At 39.6% G+C, this 26,677-nt stretch overlaps 1 protein-coding gene across 2 annotated transcripts; it reads right to left on the bottom strand.

The window, feature by feature from the left end:
* Nucleotides 1-10,675: 10,675 nt before the first annotated feature.
* GPATCH1 (G-patch domain containing 1) lies at nucleotides 10,676-26,034 on the bottom strand. Of its 2 annotated transcripts, none has more exons than XM_083869972.1 (20): nucleotides 25,944-26,034; nucleotides 24,820-24,954; nucleotides 24,452-24,537; nucleotides 23,906-24,066; nucleotides 23,459-23,556; nucleotides 23,277-23,335; nucleotides 22,705-22,950; nucleotides 21,780-21,927; nucleotides 20,975-21,054; nucleotides 19,317-19,521; nucleotides 18,444-18,731; nucleotides 16,392-16,573; nucleotides 15,999-16,126; nucleotides 15,599-15,732; nucleotides 15,103-15,272; nucleotides 14,223-14,433; nucleotides 13,393-13,503; nucleotides 12,786-12,910; nucleotides 12,129-12,274; nucleotides 10,676-10,970 (listed from the first exon to the last, which is right to left on the bottom strand). In XM_083869972.1, exons 1-20 carry the CDS (start codon nucleotides 26,020-26,022, stop codon nucleotides 10,949-10,951), a joined length of 2,814 nt encoding a protein of 937 aa, XP_083726098.1. In that variant the 5' UTR covers nucleotides 26,023-26,034; the 3' UTR covers nucleotides 10,676-10,948. The 2 variants fall into 2 exon arrangements, with proteins under 2 accessions (XP_083726098.1, XP_083726099.1); XM_083869973.1 differs by having other exon boundaries at nucleotides 14,223-14,430.
* Nucleotides 26,035-26,677: the final 643 nt, after the last annotated feature.

Here is a 26,677-nt window from a genome sequence, read left to right as displayed (position 1 = left end):
CCATCTGCTTCATGCCCAGAAAGGCTGCTGTATCTGTAAGATGAACTCGGGCTGGAGCCAGAGAACCCTGGGCAGGCTCTGTTCAAACCCTCACTCTCCAGGTGCTCTGGTGGTGCAGACTGGGGCACTGCATTGTTCCTTTTGCAGAATTTGGTTTTTTGCTAGCTTGAAGCAAGACTTTTTTCCTTCCCTTCCCCTAGCCTGGAGGCTGTATGGGGAATTCTCTTGGCAGCTTTTTTTTGTTGTTGTTGTTTTTTTCCCTTGAAATGTTTCAGCTTGGCTTGTTTTTCTATTCAGCCAGTCCAGGGAGCCAGTGGAGGGCTGCCCTGAACCAATCTCAGAGAAGCTGAACCAACAAGAGAAAATACACTAAAACCCACCAGTCAGCTTTGCCTGCTGCAAGGAAGAGACTTACACCAGGAAAGTTCCCATTTCTTTGGCCTGAGCAGCTCAGTGAGCTCCTGTTCCTCCCATCCCCTCAGACAAAGGGGAGATGCTATCTTTGCCTCTTGGCCACGCTGCAAGGTGAGGGTGGGCTGTGAGGTTCAATTTATTTCCCTGTGCTTTGTGGGTATCTTGCTTTGTTAATAAACAATTTTACTTTTTTTTCACTTTCATTCATGGGTATTCATTCCTCTCATTGGCAAAAAGGAATTATTGGAGCCCTTCTTTTTAGAGGAAATGCTAATTCCAGGGCATTTTCTCCTAAAATTTGTCTCTAAACTGAGACACCTCTCTCTCTCAAGCAGGGGAGCACTTGCTCCCAATACCAGGGAATGGTCTATTCTGGCAGGGCATGGGGCTGGGGCACTCCTTTAAATTGCTGGACATACTTGGGCAGTCTTTTCTCAGCTGAGATGCAGGCCATAGGAAAAGAGAAACTTTCTTCATCTTGCCGGAGGTGGGCAACCAAATTACCTCCTGTTTGTTCTCTTTCTGTCCATGCCATCTCTGCCAGTGAGTTGGCATATGACAATGATGCACTCTACAGAAACTTAAGCCCCATGAGTTGTGTACACTGGACTTCATCTAGACCTATAGGGGACTGCTTGTTATTTTAACCCCTTGTCCTGGGTTGCAGTGTAGGATGTACACAAAGTATTTATTCTATCACCATCTTCATGAACTTTTGAAACCAGGTGGGCTAGTGTTTTCCCAAGCCCCCGCCTTTGGGGTGTCTTCTGCTCATGGCCCATTAACGCCCTGCCCATGAGTCACAGGTAACTCCCTCCAGGGGTTATCTCTGTTAATGGGCCATCAAGGACCCACTTCACACTCCTCATCCCATTGTGAGATGCTCTGCCCAGGGGGAGGAGCCAAGCATTCTCACCTGGATATAAGCTGGTATGTGGGACAGTGCAAGTAGCACTTACCCACTGGATTCCCAGAGGAGCAGAGCTCCCAGACCTTTCTACAGGATCACTGCTTCAGGAAGAGCCCCTCACCTGGACTGCTTCCACCATCCTGCTCAGGTTGTATTCTGACTCTGTCAGTGATCCTTTGTGTTATTGCATTTATTTTATTTTACTTTTACCTTTTTACCTTTCTTCTTATTAAATTATATCTCTGACTTGGAGCCTCTCACTTTTTTTTGCTTTCAAACCACAACACCCCTATAGACTACTTCCCTGTTGGAACAAAAGTAGAAGGGTAAACTGAAAATAAACTGAAGTGTAATGGCTTCGCCATCTAAAAAAATACAAACACAAATCACCAAGACAGGCAAATAGACATTTAAAATATGAGAAAACACCTGCACAAAGACAAGATTCTGCACATGAGCCAAGCACAGCTAGTAAAAAAAAATTTTTCAAAGACATCAAAAGGACACCTCCAAAACCACCTCACTTCTCCCATAAGTCCCGCAGAACCTCATGTTATGTGGCTATGGATTTCAGCCTTTTGGATGAAAAATTTTCTATTTTGCTGCAGGAAGCACACAACTTGCAATTTACTAGCCAGCTTTGCTCCCTGCTTGAACAAACTTGTGTTTCATTATGAACCAAAATACAGTCAAGGTTTCAAAAACTTTTTTATTTAATCAGGTGTACTTATGAGCTGGGGTGCCTGGAGAATGGAGCAGCACAGGTCCTAAAGAATATAAATTGCTCTGTGTCCTCTTGCTCTCTCTTTCTTCCTGGCCTCTGTTGCATTTTTTGTCTTTTAAGTGACACTATGGGATATCTACCATATCCATCTCCAAGTTCACAGGCCAGTTTCATCTCTGTAAACATCTAAGCTGTAAACATCAGTAGCAAAATGCTTCAGGGACTTCTCTGCTGGGTGATGGGGGCAAGTCACTTTTTTCTCAATAAGACACTCTGATGTCATTGCTTACTTTGTAAGAACAGACAATGAAAACCCTAAAACAAGCCTACAAGCAACAGGTATAACTTCCGTAAATTACTTAAAAATGAAACTATCTCTATCAATATTTTCTACAAGCAGCAAAGGAATAACTGGGAAGTGTCTTTGTTTTCCAATATGTAGACTGCAGTATCCCAAACAGTTCTCCCCCTCCCTCTCCCCCAAAATTCAGAGCTGACACTACGGCAAATCCTTCCACAATACATACATCACATTATACAGACTGACACCATGTAGCTGAACATGCCTATTGAAGAATGACACAGCAGAGCATGTCAGGAAAGACAAAAAAGCAGTTCTACAAACTGGGGTTAGCAGGCAATGTGGCTTCACTTTTGATGTTTTTATCAAATGTTTTCACCCAAATCTTTGTGAATAATGTGCAGGCAGAAATGCCAGCTCCCAGGCAAACTGGAGATATCTTCCCCCAAGCCTATAGTCAGTGTTGCAATAAACAGCTACTAAACATTTGGCAGTTCTCTTCTTTAGGCAACTGCCACTTTGATAAAAGATATCTCCAATAAGCAAATCTGCCTGCAGGAGTTACTTCACATTTTCTTATTCACAGACATGGAGGAATGAAAAATTAAATTTGATCGGGTCTGTATTTGAAAGTTCAAGACCCTGAGTTGGAAATCACCAGAGGCTGGTAGGGTATTCTGGCAAAATCCTGTTGCCTGTTTGCCCTGTGCTTATGTTCTGCCCTAGACATGTGCTGTTGGCCGTGGTTATTAGAGAGGACACTGGGCCAGACACACTGTCAGTCTGATTCAAATTGAGTCTAGGTATTTTCTTATGCTAAATAATACTTAATAGTTATTGTGGAAAGTTCTGGGTACAATTTCATAGAGCAAGCTATGACATGCCTAAGAAAATTATTAATCACAACAGCATAGGAGTTAAAGATCTTCTGCAGCAATTCTGCCACTTTAACAATTCTTTAAATTGCCAGATACTAGATTTCTATTTCACCACTTCATATTTTTATATACATACTAGGCTGTTAATATATTATTTCATATGCTATTCTTCCATAGCAGCTTGATAGAATCCCAGGAGCTGATTCTCAAGAACAGGTTAATTTTGTGCTCCTAATTCAGCTATTAATCAATAACAGATACAGATCACATTCTGGCAACTGTCTAGGGTAAAAATTTATTAAAAATACACCTATAGAGATAACTTTAAAATATTTAAAATTACGCCTTGTTTCACTCAATTTACTTAAATATTGTCTTACAGGATTAATTACCATGTAAGTATATAGATCATCCTTGGAATTCGGGGATTTCAAAAGGTGGGGCTTTACAGAAGTTGGGGCTACATATTTCTGACTAAAGCATAAAAACAGAGTCTTGCAAAATCCAGAAAAATCAGGTCTGTGCTCATGAACCAATTCAGATTCTGATTTTGCCCTTTTTCTTCAAACAGTTTCATTGAATCATAGAATCACAGAATCACTGAATCATAGAATTACAGAATCACAGAATATGCTGAGCTAGAAGGCACCCATCTAGATCATTGACTCCAACTTTTGGCCCTGCACAGACACCCCGACAATCCCACTCTGTGCCTGAGAGGATTGTCAAAACATTTCTTGAGCTATGACAGGCTTGGAGCTGTGACCACTTTCCTGGGGAGGCTGCTCCAGTGCCTGACCACCCACTGGGGGAAACATCTTTTCCTGATAGCCATCCTAAACCTCTCCTGATTCAGCTTCATGCTGCTTTCTCGGGTGCTGTCCCTGGTCACAGAGAGCAGAGATTGGTGCTTGCCCCTGCCCTGCCCCTTGGGAGGATGTTGAAAAGCTCAGTAAGGTCTCCCCTCACTGTCCTTTTCTCCAGGATGAACACACCAAGTGTCCTCAGCTGCTCTTCGTAAGGCCTCTGCTCCAGACCCTTCCCATCCTCGTGGGCTCCTTTGGGCACTCTCCAATGGCTTTTTCATGTTGTGGTGCCCAAAACTGCCCCCAGCACTCAAGGTGAGGCCAGCCCAGCCCAGAGCAGAGCAGAACAATCCCTTCCTGGCCTGGCAGTGCTGAGCTGGTGCCCCAGGACAGGGATGTCCCTCCTGGCTGCCAGGGCACTGCTGGCTCAGCTCCAACTTGCCACTGAGCAGGACCCCCAGGGCCCTTCCTGCAGCTGCTCTCCAGCCTCTCATTGCCCAGGCCATGCCCCAGCCAGGGGTGCCCTGTCCCAGGTGCAGAACCAGCTCTTGCCTGTGTTAAACTTCACAAGGTTGAGGATTGCTGTCTAATTTCTCTGATTTGTTGAAGTCTCCCTCAAGGGAGTCAAGTTTGAGTTTTCAGGCTTTTTTTAGGGTGCCTGTGTTAAAGCAGAAAATTATAACCCCCTTTCAGTGCCATCTTGGCTGGCTCATCATGCCATTTCTGCTGATGCATTACGAAAGAGCATTAAAAATTTTTATATAAATGCCTAAAACTCCTTATATTGGTGGTTCTCATCTACAAGCCAAGGAACAGAACCTGGCTGGAAAGTAGCAGAGTGGCAGCCAGTACAAATATTCAAAGTAAAGGATGCCTAAGTAATCCCTTTCTATCCTGTGCAAGAACTAAGAACAAGTCTGTTACCTTGGCTGCATTCACTGCAGCTTCTTTTCTCAAATCTTTCTTAATTTGCACTTTTCAGTTGTCTAGTTCTTGTTGTCTTTTAGATAATATCAATCTATGGTAGGTTAGTCCCAAACTACTTCTAATTTTTAAAAAATATATCACAGTTTGCAATTATGGTTTACTTATATTTATGACATATCAAATACTATCTAGCCTGCATTTTCATAGTAAGTGCTACTCAAAGAAAGATTCCTGCAGGTAAACATTATAACCAGAATGTTCATCCTAGACATTAAGCCTTATACATTACATTTGAGGCCACTGACAGCTGTGATTTGGGTGCTGATCGGAGTCCTGAAAACCTGAACTCCAAATGTGACTCCATTTACTTCCATCACTGCTATGTGAGCACAAAAATACCACCTGAGGATATGGTTGCTAGGCTGGAACTCGTATTAATGGTTTTTAAGCCTTTTATCTTTAGGTTTAGGGATGAATTCTGCCTTTCTTAAGAATAACACAAATTCAGAATATTTTTTCTGAACCTAATTCTCAAGGCTAACAGAGTAAGGTTGGGCTTTTGATTTTTCAAGATTTTTAGGAAAACCTTTTGTCCCTGCTGTATCACTAAAGACATGACAATCATTAGTCATGATGTCACAGAGTGCTTATCTTTCACTTGGAAAAGCCAGACTTAATGTGACAGTAGCAGGTGAGAGGCAAAAGGCAGGTCTCAGTGCTGATGAACAGCAAAAAACCGCAGCAGCAAACACTGAGTCAGCAGGGACTCCAGCTATAAGAGGAAGAAAACCAGGCAATAATAGCTTTGTTTACCCTAAGGACTATTGACGATGTGGCAATAAGAAGAAAAAAAAGTGAGAGGCATTTTTCCGACTTTGCGTGAATAAACACTCCTGTAAAACACCTTCCCCGTGAAGCCCACAGGAGATAGCCTGACCCGCAGCCCCAGGAGCTGCTGTGTCCGCGCCCACACCGCACCGCCCCGGGACCGGCCCCGGCCCCAAAACAGCGCGGCCCATAAAAAACCGCCCCGCCGGCGCAGGCACCGCTGGGATTCGAACCCAGGATCTCCTGTTTACTAGACAGGCGCTTTAACCAACTAAGCCACGGCGCCGTGCACTGAAAGGCGCCTCAGTGCGGCTTTAATGGATCCTCAGTGCAGCATGAACGGTGCGGTGCGGGCCCTGCTGCCGCCGCTCCTCCTCCGGCCCGCCCGGGCCCGGCTCTGCCCCGGCGGGACCGCGAACCGCACAGGCACCCGCTGCTGGCTTCGGCACAACGCGCGTAAAGAGCGGAGGAAACTGCCTAAATGTCGGCCTTTCGGACATTTCTGGGCGAAGCTGCCGAGGGCCGAGCTCGGGCCTGCCCCACCCCGCACGCCCCCGCGGGTCATGGCCCAGAGACAGCGGCGGCTCTCGGACTCTGCAATCGTCTGTCATGATGGGGAATTAAACCGCGATAGAGACGTGCACGCCCTGCCATGTGCTCCGTGGTGTGTGCACACACACCGGCACAGGGCCCCACCAAATGCCCGTGTTCATACAGCCTCAATTCCCCGAGAGAAAAAAAAAAAAAAAAAAAAAAAAAAAAAAAAAAAAAAAAAAAAGGAAAAATCCTGACCTCCACCCCAACACACAAATTCCCCTTCAATGTCTGTTTTATGTCCTTCCCTCTGTTTTTTCATTGGTTCCTCACTCTCAGTCACAAATACAAGTTCTTGTCTTCAAACACAAAGCTCTGTGATTTATTCTCAGATACTCATTTCCCTTCTGCCTTACCTCTGAGACCAGACTTTGTCACTTAGTTCTTACATTTTCAAAATTTAGGGGTTCCCTTTGCTGTCCTTCACGTTTTGAAGAACTCACCTATAAATAACTGGAAATCTCTCTCATAACAGAAAATCCCACTGAGGAGTGGCTACCTAGAACAGAGGCCAGACAGAATTAAAAGAATAAAGTAGGTATTTTTTAAAACCTTTGTCAGGAAAATTAATTCACAAACTCCAGAGGTTTATGTCCAAAAAGGAGACAGCTTTATTTAAATAACACAAGAGGCCATGGGGCATTTTCCCTGGGGTCTCTCAAATTTTTGGAGGAAGCAGCCTCCTTTTTATCCTAATTTCCTGGCTGCATTTCCCTCTCTCTTTCCCCATCAGCTGAGGTACTTGAGAGGTACAGACTCCCTGAAAGGCCTCATACCTAAGGCTCCCTTCTAATGTATAATCCCCCCTTTTTTCTTTTCCTCGTGTCACTCAGTGTAATTCCTTACGGGATTTATGGTTCTTCCCATTGTTTCTTTTATCTCTCAGTATCTAGCTTTATTTACCAGCAGACCCACAGTTTATTTGTAAAGACAAGGCCTTCATTCCTTTCACCTTCAATAGATACACCTTGAGCAGTGCAAAAGCCTTGCAGAGACTACACTCCAAGATGGATGATGGTCATAAGTTTCTCAGATGAATATGTTTGATCTATTTGCATATCAGAGGTTAATTGTCCAATTATAGCTTCAGGTAATGAAGTCATATTCCCCCAGTTTGCTTCCCCCCCAATTCACTTTTGTTTATACTTTTTGGGGCCTCAGGTAGATGGTGGCCTTGGTTCTCAGGCCTGGAAGGTTTTGTCTGACCAAAATGTGAAGAGAGCTTACTAACATTTTATATGGAGTTCAGAGTTATGTACTAATGCAGTACAGGATCTGAAAAATATAAAAGCTAAAATTTAAGGCATCACCACTTAAATGTCTGCTTTGTTTTGATACAGCAGCAATCAACAGACTACTGAACTGCTGAGATGATGACCCATTCTGAATTACTCATTTATCATAGAATCATTTTGGTTGGAAGACCAATAAGGTGATGAAGTTCAACCAGTTACCTGCTGCTGCCAGGTCGACCACTAAACCACATCCCTTGGTGCCCCATTTATAGTCCCTCCCTTTAGATCCCTCTGGGGATGATGACACCACCACCACCCTGGGTAGCCTGTTACAATGCTTGACAGGTTTTTCCATGAAGATTTTTTTTTCAAATATCCAAATTAAGACTCCCATGGGGAAACCTGAGGCCATTGTACTTCTCCATCACCTTCTATCTACTTACCCTGTTACACACAGAGTTTTAAGTGATTTCAGGAAAAGGCCTAACTTCCTGTTGTATCTATACAATATTCAAAATATAAGGCAATCCTGACCCATAAATAAAGCTTTGAAGTGAAGCGTCCAAAGAAGCATGGCCAACAGGTCAAGGAAGATGATCCTGCCCCTCTACTCTGCCCTGGTGAGATCCCATCTGGAGTACTGCCTCCAGCTCTGGGCTCCTCAGCACAGGAAAGGCATAAAGCTGTTGGATCAGGTCCAGAGGAGGCCACCAAGATGATCAGAGGGTTGGGGCAGCTCTATTATGTGGAAAGACTGAGACAATTTGGATTGTTCAGCCTGGAGAAGAAAAGCTTTGGGGTGACCGAATTGTGCCTTTCCAGTACCTGAAGGAAGCCTGCAGGAAAGATGGAAAGAGACTGTTTACAAGGGCCTGAAGTTACAGGCAACGGGAAAATGGTTTCAAACTAAAAGAGGGTAGGTTTAGATTGGATATTAGGAGGAAGTTCTCTGCTGTGAGGGTGCTGAGTTCCTGGCACAGGGTGCCCAGGGAAGCTGTGACTGCCCCACCCCTGGCAGTGCCCAAGGCCAGGTTGGACACTGGGGCTTGGAGCAGCCTGGGACAGTGGGAGGTGTCCCTGCCATGGCAGGGGGTTGGAACTGGATGATCTGTAAGGCTCCTTCCAAACCAAACAATTCTATGTTTCCCTATACTCAGGCAAATACTTTTAGATAAATTCTGAAAAAGAAGTATTGCTCAACAAGTGTTAAAGAAAACCTCCTTAGAGATAAAATTTCTTAAACAGAAATGACACGTCGGGCAAGTGGCACATTTTAGCGTTTTCAGCAAAAAGAACATTCAAGGATGTACTATACTTTAAAAAAAATTAATGGATTATCTTCTTATTTTCTGGTCTTGATTTCAGTTTACTTACACATAAAAGAGCTGAATAGCATTTCGCTGAAGACAGAAAAATAAAGGTTCCATTTCTGAGTTCAGACAAAGCAGGAAAGTTTGGAACTGTCAATCTGGCAGTTATTAAACTGTACATGTCATGACTAAGACACTGAGACACTTATTTGTATATCTCTAATCTACAATATATGCTTACAGTTGCCATGTGTTTATTTACTCGTCATTAAAAGGTGACTTTTTCCTTCTACATTTCCTGGTTTCTTTGAAGTAGCCATCACAGGTCTTGGCTAATATAATGCTGCTAAGCTGAACCTTGTCTGGACTTTTTATGCTTTTGGGCTTCTTGGGCCTTTTCAGTATGCCTGGAAAAGCTTCTGGTTATGGTAGAAACCCAACACTGCACAGCAGGGAATCAAAATTTTAGACACTTTATTAAATCATTTCATCTGAATTCATATGACATTAATGCACTAATACCCATTACCAATTCTTAGATTAAGTCATGCCTTACTGTGTAGCAGATCTCAGTGCCTGCAGTCTGCTTAGCACAGAGAGTCATTTGCTGGCACAGCACTCACAGGCTCACAAACGCCACAGTTTAGCCCACGAGGGGGAGTATGAAAGCAGGAACCATAGGAGAATGTATCCTAAATTCCAGAGTTCCACTTGACTGAGCAAAGTTTACATCCTTGATACTACCTTGGGCTGATTTACTGAATGTGGTTGAGAAAAAAAAATGCTGATGGATGGGGACTGTGTTTTTATTTTTCTCAAGGTTTGTTTTCAAACTCTTCTTCCTCTCAAAAAAACCCCCAAAAACCTAATTTTAAATTTCATGAAGTCTTTCATGTCTTTCAAACACTTGTTTCCTTGACTCTGGCCCATCAAAACGCAGTACATCGAGCTCTGAGGCCACAGGTTTTAGCCAAGACAGTTACGAATTTTGCAAAAGATATTTTGAGAAGCCTTCACTCATTTGGGAGTTTGCTCATGACTGTCAAGCGTGTGTTTGTGTGAAGAGAACTAACAAACCCCAGCTGCCATAATCATTATCCACACACAAAGTGACAGAGCTTTTCATCCCTGGGCTGGCAGCAGTCCCCCAGCTCCTCATGGGCACAGGGCCCAGCCTGCTTCCCTTTCCCAGACCTCCTGCCAGGGCTCCAAGCTGGCCCCAGAGCTGCTCCCTGCCACCTCCAGGCAGCTCACTATTATTTCATGGCTCATATTGAAATTATTCTACAATATAACAATTGCAGACAAAAAGCAGCATGAACAGTTTTCTTTGTAACTACAGAAAATGGGGCAGTTTATAATCATATATAATCTTTTAGCTCATTAGCCATAGTAATTTATGTGAAATGAACTCTGCAGGGCCAGGGCTTGGGCTTGGTGATCCTGATGGATCCCTTGAGTTGGGTCCCCTCCAACGCAGCATATTCTGTGATTCTCTCCAAGGTTATTGGTTTAGAGCTGCTATAGTAAATGTTATGCAATTTGGAGAGGCAAAAGGAACAGCCGGATACTTGAAAACTGCAATGTGAAATTCTGAATTAAGAGTCAATAAAAATACTTGCACTCAATAAAAATTTTACATTGCTTTAGTTTTAACTTCCTAACTTAACTCAGACTGAAACTTCCTCTCCAGTGTTTTAGAGGTCCCAGGCATAAAAATTATCACTACACAATACTTATTTGTAATAATAAAGTTTATTAAAATGCTTTGTTTAATTAAAACAAAGCCTGTGGTATTTCAGATTATTATACACAGAAAAAGGTCTTTTCAATGTTCTATAATCCATACATTTTGAACTCCTGAAACATAAAATAAACATATGCACATTTACTTTCACAGAAATTCAATATGAATACTGTATCTATAGTGCTTCACATTATACACCACTGATCTGCCATCATGGAGGAGATCAAAAACTTGAGATCACGTCACACAATACTGAAGAATGCAAGCGAGCTCTTCAATACTGAAGTTGTTTTAATCTAAAAGGGAGGAAAAAAATGGAAAAAGGTCACACTAAACAGTCACACATGACATTAGGAACATTTCATTACTTAAGCAGTTACTTAAACCTTAGTTTCACAGAGAGATCTGAGTTGTATTAGATAAAACCATTTTCTCAGTGATGAGAGACATGCAAATGTCAAGATTCCAAAACAACTGTTTGTACAAAGAAATCTATTTTGTCCAAAATGCATAAAACGTATTTCAGCTATTCAGAAATCCAAGTAGTAGTTTGTTTTTTAATATGAAAACACCAATACATAACTAACACTCAGTTCCAAAGAATGGAAGGCAGAGTCCTTTCAAATGCCAATTGGTACCTACTCATTCCACTCCACACCTCGACCCCAATCACTCTGCCATTAGACCAGATGGATGTAGCACTCAACAAATACCTTGAGATATTTCCTTCAGCTAGTAAGGGACACTAAACAGAAGCCAATACAGTGACTGTTCCACATGGGACATTTCTGAAGCTGACTATCATCTGCACTAGAGACAGTTATGGTTGTTCCTACTTTACTTCAAGTGTGCTTTTCTGATTTTCACATTTATGTTAGCACTATCTTCGAGTCTCTAGTTTATAAAAATGTAATAGCACAGTCTGAATTTAGAAGACATGTACATGACTCAAGTATTGTTCTGCTTGCTTCACCCTTGCAAGTGACTCAAGTATTGTCCCTTGCTGAAGCACAGACTGGCTTAAGCATTTGGTGCCACACAACAGACCTATCTGAATGGAATCTTAGCAGACAATGTTTCTTCCAATGTGCCCAAGTAAAGAGAGTTAGATAAATGAAAACATGAATTTCCACTTGCACTAGTTCAATTAATTCCAATTCAAAATACCTTCAAAAATATCAGTCATCTTTAATTATAATGTCCATTATAATTAAAGATTATAATTAGGCCTGTGTGTTTAAGTGGCCTTAGCCTTAAGAGGCTTCTATCCTAAAATAATCTGCTAGATTAAAATGGCTAATATTTGTACTTTCCTCACCAAAGTGAGCTCTTCACAAAGAAACTGTCTCATTCACATTTGCTGCAAATAGGTTCACTAGAATGACAACTCATAAATTGATATTTTAGTTATTCAATGTAAAATTTGCAAGTGTTTAAGCAACCTTTCTGCTTACCTTCTTAGAAGTTCTTTAGGTGACAAGCCTGTGGTATCCATATCACTAAGGCTGTCACTGCTATCTGTAGTGTCTGAGCTGCTGTCTTTTTCTGCCTTTTTATTCTTGTGTTTTCCTTTGTTTTTCTGCTTCTTATGCTTCTTTTTCTGTAAAAAGAACAGAAATAACCCATTGTAAAAGACTTGGATTTTTCTGAATGTCAACAAAAGAAAAAAAGCTTATTACATTATGGACTCAAAGCTTAACTGAAACAGAACACTTATCAATGACTGCCTTCCACTAGTCAGACTAAGCTTAAAAACTCCCCTATAAACCAAACTTCATTTAATCCAAGAACTCAGCTCTCCCTAAAATAGACCTTTCGTTTTCATTTCAGTTATTTGTATATAAGCCATGAATGCAATTCCCAGAATGTGTCTGACATCTTCCACCCAGAACATGGAACTACCCACAATATTGTACCTGCAGTCATATATGTGTATATGAAAAAAGCAGCATCATGGGGGGATCATTTTCTCATTTCAAAACACAGAAATTCTGTTGCTTAAATTCTAGTCCCAGTATATATTTTTTCTACAACCAAGCATAAATAATAAAACACTTTGAAAGGCAGATCAAAGAATCAATAAATCAAAAATCAGTATTTAAATTTAATACCTTTTCTTTTTTGCGTTTTCGTTCTTTCTTAGCCTTGTGCCTCTCTCTGATTTTCCGATGTTTTTCTTTCCTGCTGGGCCCAGGAGAAGTTGCTGGCACCACTGTTTGTTGTTGCCAAGTAGTGCCTAAAGTACAAAGCAAATGCATAAAGTATATATATTAAAAAACAAACAAACAAACAAAAAAAACCCACTCCAACAAAAATAGGGCAATTTGGTTGTTACATTCTGTATTACTTTTAACCTAATATGATAGCTAAACAAACAAAAGCCCTAACTTTGACCAGGAAATTACATGTCTAAAACATGCAACTTCCCTCTTGTAATTAAATCCCTTTGCAATCTGTTAAAAAATGAAATTGCAAGGCTGTCCTATATTTTCATATCCGTTTTTTATCATTACCTCTACAGACTTCAAACTGGTACACAGGCCAAGGGGTTCCTGTTGGTGGACCATAGCATGGCAACAAAACATTTGCTGATGCCTGTTTACATAACATTTAAGAGACAGATGGCCTATTCAAAAATGCTTTTTTCAAGGAGAGATATGTATTTTATATACAATTTCAATGTGCAGAATTCACACTCTAGATGCTTACAGAACTTACCAGAAGAAAAAGCTGGTGGCAACTTTGGTCCAAATTCCTCTGTTGTGTCCACTTCCTGCTTTGACGTAGGCAACGAAGAAATGCCAGAACCAGTTGTAGAAGTCACACTCTCTATGGAAAAAACCAAAACTTGCTGTATTTGAAAGGAAAATAAGACAATACTTTTTCCAAGAAGTGTTGAAGAAAGTTCAAGGAGGCTTTCTAAAAGCCTTTAAGAAAGCAGACTGATCAGCATCCTCTATCTCTATGGACGGCTTCGGCCAACTGGGTAGTTGACATTCTGAAACATGTCAACATACTGTAGGGTTTTTTCCTTTTAAATCAAAATTTACCTTTTAAACTCTAAAATTATTAATTAAATTACTATCGGTGCATTTGTTTGCTTCCCTTTTGTAACAGTGTTATTTTTCCATTACTCAGAATGAATAAAAAACTCCATTAAACGTATAAGGTTAATAAACACTAAAATTTAAATGTTAATAGAACCAACTGTGACAGTAAGTGAACAACCATTTTCATTTTAAGTATGTTCTTACACTAGATGTTTTGTTCCCCCTCACTATGTAACAGGCATATTTCATACAGCAGTTTGCTTGTAAAATCTATACTAAAGGTACATGGCAATGCTAATAACACTGTAACATGCAAGGCCTTATTCAGGGCTGTATTATTTGCATTTTCTACATGACCAGCTCTGCCAATCTCAGATGATCTGCACAGAAGTAGATCATTGTCCTAACAGTCCCAGAATGTGTGATTCAAAAATGAAACTTTTACAGGGTATTTCTTTTATGTTGCATAAAAATGAACATCCATGAAGATGTTCCTACCTTGTATATTAGAGGAAGAACTGTCTGGTACTTCAACTTGTTTGGGTGTTTCTGATGCTCTTTCTGAAGTAGTTGGTTGCTGTTCTTCATCACTCTCTTCTTCAGAAGAAGATGATTTTTCATCTGAGGAGCTCACAAAGATGGCCTTAAATAAGTCCATGGGTGGTCGTCCACTTTCTTCCTCCTGATTCTTATCTTCATCAGCCACCTGCTAAATAGCATCAGAACAAACTGTATTTAAACACTAAAGAAACTAACGGTCTCTCTCTGATAAGGAATAACTTCAAGCACCTGACAGGTATTTACAAAACATTTGGATGGCACAATAGCTGTGAAATTAACAATCATAGTCCCAAGTAGTAAAGCTCTGAAATGCTGAGGAACTAAGCCAGTGTCCTATACAGAGTAGTGCAGTTTGTGAAAAGAGACCCTCAGATATTATAAATTCTAATTCATTAATTTAATTATAAACTTCAATTATGTAATACTAAATTTAAGCAAAAGGAAAACTTCCTTTTGCTTAAATTTAGTATTTATATATCCCCACAATATGGACTCTCTTCTATGGAAAGAAGAAATAAATATATTCTGTGCTTGTGAGCAGAGTGGTGGTAAAACTACTCAATTTAGCTCCCAGACTATTTTCTTCTCTTAAGCTCTGCTTCAAGTATAATCAGAGGTAAGCTGCAAACATCTTGCATCCCACAGTTACAACCTCAGAATTCTTCAAAGTGCCATTTTATGCCTTTGCTCATCCTGAGTTGGCTCTTGTGCAAACTGATCTGTATTAGAACAATTCATACATTAACCCATCTTATTTTTCTAGGTTGTCAAGGTTTACAGCTATTCCCTTTAAGTTCAAACCCCGTTGTAAACTCACCACTGTGGGAAGAGTTTCAGTTGTCCCAGTTCCACATTTTTCTGTTGCTGGCACTGGTGGCTGCTGCTGAACATCAGCTTTTGATCTAGCAAGACTAATGAATTCACTGATAGAATCTTTCTTCTCCTTCTCTTTATCTGACACATCCCACCTTGAAGATTTCTTTGGCTCTAAAACATCCAAAATATTCAAATCACCTGCATGCAAAAATGTTCTGCATTTCATGGCCTATTTGATTTTAAATTACTCTGCTTCTTCACTTTGACACTTTTAAAATCTAATGAATACTTGACCTATAAATGTCATTTAGATAAAAGAAATTAGCATTATATCACTAACTTCAGTTTTTATGTCACTGAATTTTTATTTTAAATTCCTTAGTTTGGGTTCTTGAAATGAAAAAAAAATATCACGTGGCTAGGTTCCTAATGAAAAAGATGCCTTTTCTGTACTATTATCTCGTGTAGCTAAATTAATAAAGTAACAACAAACTTACTGTTGAGACTGCTACTCTCTTGGATCTTTTCATTTGTTGCTTGAGTTACGGATGTGGTAGGCTCAGGCACAGTCAAGAAATTAAAAACAGAATACTTGTCTCGTTTCACTTTTGGTAGACCCACTATAGAAGAACTAGAGGGAAATAAATTTGTTTGCTGATTATTGTTTTCAACACAGAAAAGTCCTCAAATCAGCTACAAGCTGAAGGCCCCTACAGTAGTCCTTCAAATGCATGCTGTTTTATCAGAGGTCACCATATTTCATGAAGCAAATAAAATCTTTGGGCAGTTCTGTATTACCTTATAACACAAGAAAACATCAAGCCAGATTTTCCACAAGCAAATGAAAAACTCAGAATTTATAAAAAGTTCTAAAAATGTAAGTATCAATTATCTTACTCAGGATATGGATCACGAACATTAAATCTTTTACACAGCAGCTTATCAGGATGCCATTCAAAATTGTCTCTTGTGAGTTTGCCAAACATCTTCATCTTCACAGCTGTTTCCTTATCATCAATATCATTCTGAAAAAGTCAAACATTTATAGCTGATAAATAAGTAACAACTTCCTGAACTGGTGTAAGATCAATGAACAGGACGAATCCATCAATATTTCAATGCTGTTTAACAAATCACTGCTATGTATGCACCAAGTGTTTTCAAAAGCTGCTAAACAAAAGGGCAACAAAATAGTGACATATCTTTGTAAGAGTTTAAAAGAAAAAGAAAGTCAGGGCTAAGGCAACAACTGCAGCTCCAGTGTATTGAAAGACTGTGGGCAGCATATACCTCTTGGTCTCGAGGAACTTCAACTTTGTCAACATCATCTTCATATTTGGCGCGGGTGAACCTGGATGCGAGTGTTGAGTTTGAGGATCTGTAGAAGATGGCTGCACGGAAGAACTCCTCCCGTTCCCTGCTTTGCTCCCACTCTGTCATGTTTGGGTCTAAAAAACGCTCCAGTGCTTCTCCTGTAAGACAAGGAGAGAAATGCTTAGCAGAGATGACAGCTTACTTTGGGTCAACTTTTCAAACAAAAAATAAGGTACTAAGCAAATGTTCTTGCAAGTAATTAATGAATATTTAGCTCAAGGGCAGTATTAATCTCAAAATGGAGGTAGTTTTTCAAGACAACAAGAGTGACAGCATTTGCCAAATGCAAAATTGCTATTTTAAATAATTTTACTTGTAAAACTGATTCCTTACTCACTGCCTTTAAAAGAATGTTCAAAATACTTAATGGATTTAACAGGTGATTAAAACAAAAAGCATAACCCAAAGTTTTATCAAATAACTAAAACACAGAAGGAAGGAGTTTAAGCCTGGCTAGGCTTTGATGACTTGCTTTCTGGTCTGTAAAGTGCCCACTGATAAATACAGAGTTTGTACACAGGTTTACAGCAACAGGTTTACTTTTTCTCCCAGAAGGAAGAGGAAATAACACCAGCCAAGCAAATACACTTACAGTAAAACAGAACTTCAACCATTCCAGTCATTTATACATTTCTACATTTTCATCATTATGACTATGGAGGCGCTTACATCATAATACAGTCATAATTGAGAATACTGATAAATAATATTAAAAATATTGAATAATATATTAAAATATTAAATATTCTAAATTAATAGTAAAAATATTAACTATTTTGTGTTTAAATAAATATAAAAGTACTTAATGTTTTTATAATACTAAATAGTATTCAAAAAAATTTTATCCAAAAAATCCGAGTCCTGAACAGAGGAACTATGGATTCAAAGCTCAAGTAGTCTGTCCCAGTGTGGTAACCAGAAGAGGCTACTGACCAGAAAATATTTATTTTATACACTGGAAAGGACTTTAAAAAAACAAAAGCCCCCAAACCACAACTATAATAACAAACACAGGTTTTCTACCTGTCACTATATTCTTTCCTTTGTCAAATTTCTTTGGTGCCCATTTTCTTTTTCCCCAATAGTCCCAGCGTACTTCAAAATTTGAAAAAAAAATCAACTTTTCTTTAAAAAAAGTTTATTTCAAGGCAAGTTAAAATCATGGGCTGATGATGAACTCCCTAGATCAATTTCAGCTTTTTATGCCTTACAGAAAAATCACAGTATTGGAGAACTCACCACAAGGCATTGCAGGTACCTGGTTTAATCTAAGATACAAGACAGTATCATTTACTAGCAAAAACCTAAACAAAATGGAAAGAGACTGAAACAGCATGAAAAGAGATGATGATGGAGCTTAGATATTTTTTTTGGTTTTGAGTAAGAGCTCTGTATGTATGCTGTGTTTTTACACTCACAACTTTTTCTGAGAAGAACGTAAGTGACAGCACAAGTTTGAGTATCCAAAGGACATACAATACAAGCTTTGACAATACTTCATTCACTTTAGGGTTCTTATCTTCCCCTGGCCCAGACAGGATGGGGTTTCTTTTGATTCTACTGTTACCCAATCATCTTTCTGCCTCTATATAATCTGTCAGTTTAACTCTTTGAAGAGAAACTAACTAAATTAAAAGTCTTGTTCCACTGACCAAAGTTGAAGTGTACCTTGACAAATGAAATAAGGGAAACCCAGGAAATGGAGTAGAACTTAACTTCTGCTACATCATAGAAGTATGAAATGTAATGCCTAAAATCAAGACTTACTGGCAATTGAACAACTGAGCAGTTTTCCTGAAATCAACATGACTAAGTATCAGTAAAGATTTCTGTTAACATTGGTCCTGAAAAGAAGTAAAAGGAGAAATGCTGTGGAATTCAGGAAGAGAATTCATAGTGACTATAAAATGCCTTGGGACAATAAAAAAGTTGTGGGGGAAGAAAAAAATTAATCAAGAAATATTTTACCTTTTTCTCCTTTTTTAAGACTTTTCACAAAATTTTCGTATCTTTTTTGTTTGTCTGGATTTTTTGCAAATGGTTTGAAGTCACTAGAACCAGCATTTGCTAACTGTCCCTCCAGCTGCCTTTGCCATTTAAGTGTAACATCTTCTGGGGAGACTGACTGGAATCTGCTACTAGGTGGCTGCTGAGACACTATTTTTGCTTTCATTTGTTGTTCAGATGCTTGTTTCACTTCTTTGAGTCTTTCTCTATCTTTCTCGGACAGGTATTCCAAAATAGAAGGAGCTGGACCTAAAGCAGAAAAAAAAGCAGTAAAAGATAAATGAAAAATTACTAGAACTATTTCTTCTACTTTAGCAGAGGAGAAACCCCTACCACATGTGTATACATTCAGATAAAATGCTCTTAAGCAGAAATTAACAATAAAATGGCATACATGGCAAATAAAAATTTGGTCACTATTGCTATCTTTTAAGCTATTTACATATAATTTGATGAAGTTTACTATTGTAGATACAAACGTCAGCCACAGTTACAAATTAATCTTTTTAGTATATTTGAATGTATTTCAGTGAAACATCATTTTACAGAAAAAATCATCACAGCCTATTAGATTAATAAAAAGCTACAACCCTCCCCAACAAAACACAATGTAACACATACTTTTTGTCTTTAAAATACTGAAGTAAATGAAAATACAGACAGTTGTATCAATAATTCAACTGGTGAGATGAAACTGAACAATGAAATGGTAACTAGTTTATGGTAACTAGATTTGATATGTTAGAAAATAAGTGCTCAAGGCCAGACCCAATATAAATAAACTTACAAACATGCTTGAAACACAAGCAAAGGTATGGTCACCTATCTCAATACCTTTCAGCTCAGCCTCTCCCAGCTGCTCCCTCCTCTGAGCTGCAGTCAGAGCATGCCTGCTTTGGTGTGCTGGATCACTCTCCAGTTTCCCAGTTGACTCCTCCAAAGCCTTCTGTAAGTGGCAGTTTTCATTCCCATCTATTATCACAGGTCGGAAGTAATGGACTGGTCTGTAATTTCGTGGCAGGCTGGGTGGGGGATAAATCTGGGGGGAAAAGGAAAACAAAACAAAAAACCCACCTTTATATGCAACACTTATATGCACACAATATGTGCTTCAGAAAAAGTCAGCTCAACCTAAGAATTCTTCAATTTACATCTTAGTAGAAGAAACAGATAGTACAAGCTACCAATGCCTTTAGACCCAGTCAGTCAGTAAGTGGCGTTGTAATAAAAACTCTGGGAACAAATATATTGACAATATATTTACAACCATGAAAAAATAAAGCGTGCACAGAAAAAGTCATTAAGTGACAGAAAAATTAGCAAGAGTCTTAGGATGCACTCCTTTTATTTGAGAATATATCTCTTAATATTGTTTACTAACTATTTTTCTAAACTGAATTCAAATGATTTAATCAATTAATTGGATTACTGATTACTTCCATGCTTACTATATATTAATATCTTGTGAAGTGCTTTTCCCCATGTTCTTCATTCAAGCTGCTATTTAAAAGGTTATTTCTGTGCTTCCTATATGATGCAATTTTATATACAACACAAATATTCTTCCTTAGTAAGAGGACCCTGTCATAAAATCATTTGTCATTCTAATTTATGCAAATATATATGGCATGAATTATGTAAACATTAAGACAGGACTAAGAAATTTAATTCTCACCAAAATAGCAAAGTGAACAAAGGATGAGGCCTTGTGGCATACAAGTAGAGATATTATAAAATAAAGGCTTTATAAAACCAGGCCCTGCTCTGTTAAATTACTGGCAGGCCTGTTACTTCTTCTGAGTGCAGCTAGCTAAGTTCCCATGTGAAAGAATCTTGAGAATGACAGTTTGCATAACAACCTATTCTTAGAGAGAAAAATAAGTTGCACCTGTAATAACAAAAGATCTGTCCCATGAGAATCCACAAAGAAAATATGTAAACACCTGTGAATAGAAAAAGTCTTAACACATACACACACAAACACCTTCTAACCAACATATTGAGTGGAAATAAAACTACTAGTCAACCGGAGCTGGACACGAGGTCTGTGAAAACTGTATAAAAATGAGTTATGTGAATAAAGATGGTGCTTTTCTGCATGAAGAAACAGTTCTCTCTGCTTATTACTGCAACAGGCCTGGTTTTTACAGAAAACTGAATGTTATATATGAAAGATCTAGAACCAAAGTATGTAATATTTTTTACTTTTTAAGTTAAATTAAACCATTTCTCCAACCTTATGGCAAGTAGCGCTCAATAGTGTGGAAGGCATTTGTTCAAAGCCAGTACTCAGGCAAAGTTTAAATACCTCCAGGTGCCTGATAAATTTTAGGTTTCTCTCGAACAGCCCCCAGTGCTATAATTGTGTTCATTCAGCAGTTTTTACTGCTGACCAAAACATTTCTAAGAACAGAAAAACACTAAGAAGCAGTAAAGTCTGCACAGTTCACATGATCAATGATGTTACTCTTAATACATAAAATATGGCTTACCTTGATTGGAGCTGATGGTTTTGATGCCAAGGAAAAACCAGCCAGGACTTTGCCTATATATTTAAATTCTCTTTCAGGCCCTACAAAATGATTGCAGAGCTGGTCAATATCTAAAACATGCATGTTAGGCAATTTTTTATTCTGAATAATTTCCATATGTCACTGTCTATTATGAATCGTAATTGTAGTTTGTCTCCACCACTTTTCATTTAAAATTAAGAGTTCTGATTACAGATTAGTATTATACAACTAAAAACTGCTACCAGAGTGACTGCTGCAGGTTGAACATGGCTTATAGTGAAGCAACAGTATCCATACTGTGCACAGCTAACACCATCAGTGCCATTAATGTGTACAACTAAAGTGACCAGGTCCTCCAGAAATTACAACAGTATTTCATGCACTTACATAGTGCAGTAAAAATAAAGTGGAGCCAAGATACAATTTACAAAAATTATCTGAAAAGATGGAAGTTTATCTTAAAAAAAAAGCTCTCTTTTTAAGTTCTGGGTCATATTTTGTAACTGTGATTCACAATCACAGTTTTTTGTCTAGTGAAACTGAACAAAGTATCCCACAAAGCAGCACATATTGTCCTCTTGAAAATATGCTTTGAAGGTTTAATCCACACTGGGATTAGTGGAGGACTTTGGAAATTATTTCCATAATTGAACACTTCAACAGAGAAGGAGGACTAGTTGAATTTTCAGATATCAAGGCTGAAAATTAAAACATATGGCAAACAGAGACTACTTCCCCTCCCCCCATATTACACCTGTTCTTCAAAGAGAGCCACAGTTCTTACTTTTTTTGGATTTATACTGTTTTGGTGCTGTCCAGCCATACAAGCCATCTCCAGGCTCCTCATCCTTTAGAACTGTATCGTATTTTGACAGTGTGTCAGTTGCATAAATATCATCATCTTCTTCCTCTAAAGCTCCTACACCAAAAGCCTAAAATATATATTTTTTAAGTGAGAACTCCGAAGTGTAAAAATACTTTTAAAACACATATCAGAACACATCTACATGGGTATCTATTAATCTATATAAAATCTACAGTACAAGTATATATACACTGGGAAAAATTTAGCCTTCCACCACAAAAACTGAGGTGGAAAAAAACCCCACACCTCAATGAGCACAAAAGCAAACACATTCCACTCCCTTGGCAGGGAGGGACAGCAAGTGTGGTGTGTACAAGACTAGCTGCACCAAAATAACATGTGCAATCTGACTAAGAGCAGGTTAAGTTCTCAAAGGAAAAAAAGTATGTCAGTTGACAAGAAAATTAAACAAGTAGAATTCCTAGAAAATATAAACTGACAGTGCTTGCTTCTAGATAAGAACTACAAATATACTGGAGCAACACAAAACCTCTCTAGCTGACAGACACAAAAAGTGCAATAGACAAAAAAAAAAAAAAAAAGAAAACTAACAACATACTGAATATTAATTTTATCCAATCCAAGTAAGACAGGACATTTTTTCCATCCAGCTACTCAGTCAGGTAGTTTTTATAGTTGTCTTTTACAGTTTCAGTAAGTGAAGGCATTTGAAAGTTCTAAGGATTTTTCCACATCTTCAAAATAAGTTTTAAAAAATCCTATTCTCAAACCACGATTAACACCTCTTACAATACAACGACTAGGAGATTTTCACTTAAGAAAGAACAATATTTATGTGGATTTTACTGCACTAATCAAAAAACACATTTTAAAATGTCCTTACCTGACCTGTAATACCTAGTTTTCTTCCTTTACTATGTCTCAGATCACCAAGTAAATTGCTTGTTTCTTCAGAACCACCTGTGAAAAGATTCAGGTGCTCTCTTCCAGATACACCAAACAAAGCTTGTGAGGGGTCCAAACCCTTGTAGCCAAGTCCATGGACATTCTCTTTTGGAGTCAAGTCTACAGGCATTACATCTTTTGGTGCAAATGTCACATTCTCTGGCTGATATTCATCCTCTTCATCCTTGTACAAATTAGAAGTTTATAAAAGCAAATATGAGTAAAAGTTCTGTTTGTTGAGCTTTTACAACATTCAGATAACATGAGCCCAGGCAGCTTTGCATTTCCTGAATTGTGTATGAACTATATCTGCTTATATAGCAAAAGAAGAAATTTAGATATTACAACCTTTCTTCACATCAAGCATAGAAAGTATTTATAAACACTTTTCAGAAGATTTGAAACTGCATTTTAAAACACTGTTTGAGGACATTAAAGAAGCTGGTTTGTTTTTTTAATCTGTTATCACATATTCTTACATAAGTCAACAGACACTTTTCTGTTCAATACCTCAGAACCCTCAGACAGTCCGGGTGGTAATGCACAACCATATATCTTCACTGTAGGATCTGCAAGAGACATCATAGCATCACGTCACATTAATAAAAAAGAGGGTTTAAAATCAACTTTCTAATCAGTCTATGAATATTAACTTTCTACTAACAAGAAAGTTAATTAGCTCAGGAGCTTACCAGGTTTCTGTCTGCATGGCTTTCTTTTGACTCGTGGTCCAATTCCTTGTCCTTCTTTCCAGCCCATTTTTCGTAACAATTCAACCCCAATTGTTATTCTAAGAAAACAAAAGGAAACAAAACCCAAAATTACTTCAAACCACTTTACTATTTGTTGATAAATAATGTACATATATAACATTTGAACTTCTGGTTTTATGTCCCGCTTTAAAATCAAATCTAAATGTGCCAATATTTGCATACACGCTACTTTCCGGTTTATAAATGTTTACTTGGTGCAAGTCTGCACGTTCAAAACAAAAATCCAGGTTGAGGCCACTTAGGAGATGTAACACTGCAGGATCTTCCAGTCTCACAAGTACAGTGCTCAAATATTACTTTTCTCAGCAATACAACACTTCTAAGTGAAAGGAACAGTTTGGCAAACTTGTATGTAAATTTACTTACTTGGATGGTCCTATTAAATCATCAAATGCAGTGGTTCCTGGAATGGGAGCAACTACTCCTGCAATCTGTCTAGCTTTCTCCTTTATTCTGTCTTTAGCTTTAGATGCAAAATCATCTGTAGTTGTAATATCTTTCGGTGCTATCCCAAATTCACTAAGATCCTGGAAATATACACAAAATGAAAACATTTGGATTAAATATCCTTTAAATTCTTACTTTCTGTAATAGCAAAGTAACGAAAATGGCATACTGACCTTCACATTTGCTAATTTTCCCAAGCCACTTATACAGTTGTTTCTGCAATAACTTTAGTGGAAATAGCTTAAACAGTTGCAAAAGTATTTGCATTTTCTGATAAAGTGAAAAGGTTGAGTTCGAGTTTTATTTTTTAATACTGACGCTACAGGAGTTTCTTAAGTCAACCTATGAAATAGTCTATATAACCTAATAGGATAACACTGTATACAAGAAGTAATTTCAACTTGCTTTAATTTTTGCTGTCATGGCAACTATTTACACAAGTTTTCAATTCCTTTCTAAATTTACCTCTTCATCCATGAAGTCTTCTGGTCCAAAAATGGCTCTATCTGCTCTCTTCTGCCGTGATGATACAAAAGCTGAAGGTGTCCATCCTTTAAAGAAGGTAAATATTTAAGTAAGGTACTTAAGGCAACATAGTATTCATAAACATTCAAACATTTCAACCTTACATCTTAAGGATAGATCAAAGGAATACTTGTAAAATTACAGTCCAAAAACTCAAGGAGAAATAACTTCAGCAATACTATTTCAACTATTCACAGTATAAGGGAATAGCAGGAACAAAAATGCTTAATGACAGTTAATTTGTTTTCATTAACATGACAATACAGTTCTCAATTTAACCATTCCCAGAAGACAGCAAAATAGCTAACCTTCCTTTGTTCCAACGGTGTTAAAGTAACCAGCAGAAAAGCCACCAGTAAATGCACCGTGGAAACGCTGGTATCGTCCCTTTGCATCTTTAACAGTCTGTTCTTGAAGAGGAACTGGCTTTTTAATTCGTTCACCTACAGCCAAATAAATCAGAAAATAAGACACAACTTTACACAAAGAAGAGACTTCCCACCTCCTCCAGAAGCCATTTTTTCCTGGCAAGTATGAACAGGGTCAAACAGTAGCCACCCTGATGTGGAAATCATCAGCAGTTTACATTTATTTCACTCCATTATAACTATTCATATACACCATCGATTCACATTGGTAAAGGAAAAGCATGAAGTGTTCATCCAAAATCTTTAATTCCACTGACTTCTGAGAACATTGCACTTTTTTCTTGCGAAAGGAAACTTAGTTTTTAAGTATTCAAGAACCTCTGGCAGGATTTCTTCACTTCAGTAATTGCTTGAAAAATTACACATCAAAAGTGTCTAAACTGAAACAAAACACAAAGCCACAGACTTTGACACAAACATTTACCCTCCTTTAAAAATATTTCTTGAATAAAGTGCCACGGACTTGGGAGTAACAACTATACATTAGTCCTTCAGCAATGCCCTGTCCACCTCATCGGGCGGACACTTGAAGTGCTATACTTGAATTATACTTTTATTTTTGTTAATGGTGTTTTTTCGGTGCGGTGGGGGGAAGGACAGAGGCACAGCGCAGCTCCGCCCCGCGCAGCCGGCACAGGGCGCGGGGTCCCCCGGCCGGAGCCGCGAACCGGGGCGGTGCCGGGAAGGCCTTCCCGCCCCCCGCTCCCGGGCCCTAAGCCGGGCCCGAGCCTCTCGCAGGACATCACGGCTGCCGAGAAAGGCCCCGCGGCAGCAGCAGAAAGGGGAAGCAGGTCGGCGCTGGGCGCACACGGCACAGCTCCCCGGGGTAAGGGCTGCAGGGCGTTCAGCCGCGAATCGAACCGAACCGGACCGGACCGGACCGCGCGGGTCCTCCAGGATACCCCGGCCCCAGTGCCTCACGCCGGGCCTCTCCCCAGCGCTCGCCAAAACGCATTGACAGAGGGACGGAGGAGGAGCAGACGAAGCCCCCGGCGGTCCCTTACCCTCCTGCAGGGGCTGCAGCGGGCAGCCATAGCTCACCAAGTCCTCTTCCTCGCTGTCGCTGCTCTCCGCCGCCGCCATCTTACACGACGGTGGCCGCGCGGGGCACGCTCGCGTCACTTGCGGAGGCGGAGCCGCCGGCCCCGCCCGGCCCCTCCCGCCTCCGAGACCGGGCTCTGACGGGGAACGGCGTCCTTCGGCCCCGCCACGGGAGCCCTTCAGCCCCTCGGCCTCATCGCGGCATTGGGCTTGTCCCCCGGGCACAGCGGGCTCCTGCGGGCCGCTCTCGGTCTCCCCTCAGGCGGCGGTCGCAGCCTGTCCCAGGTCCGGGAGCTCTGCGGAGCTGCCGTGGGCGGCTCCACATCAACATTCCGAAAGGTTGACTGGAGTCTTTTAAAATTACCAACGCCACATAATTCACAGATTCTCGGTCGTCAGTAGCCATGCGATAACTCCCTGGAACCATCGAGTGCACCAGATCAGGCCCCCTCAGACTCAGGGCTGGGAAAAGGGCAGCAGCGACTCTGACAAGCAGATTTTATCTAAATCAAGGTGTAAAGCAGACTCCACCCTGAATCCAAACAGACGGAGTTGCGGATTTCATTGTACACTTAAGCAAATACATGGCAAAATTTGCCTAACCACGTTGTCTTGCACACTGTTGAAGAATTTGCACAGAAATCAGGGCAGAAGTCTGGGGATTCAAACCTTCCCTCAAAGAATTTCATCCCTGAAC

This window comes from Zosterops lateralis (genome assembly GCF_965231275.1).
Source record: "Zosterops lateralis genome assembly, chromosome: 12".
Taxonomy (NCBI): Eukaryota; Metazoa; Chordata; class Aves; order Passeriformes; family Zosteropidae; genus Zosterops; species Zosterops lateralis.
Note: the sequence above shows the minus strand (reverse complement) of the source record. Positions and strands in the feature narration are given on the sequence as shown.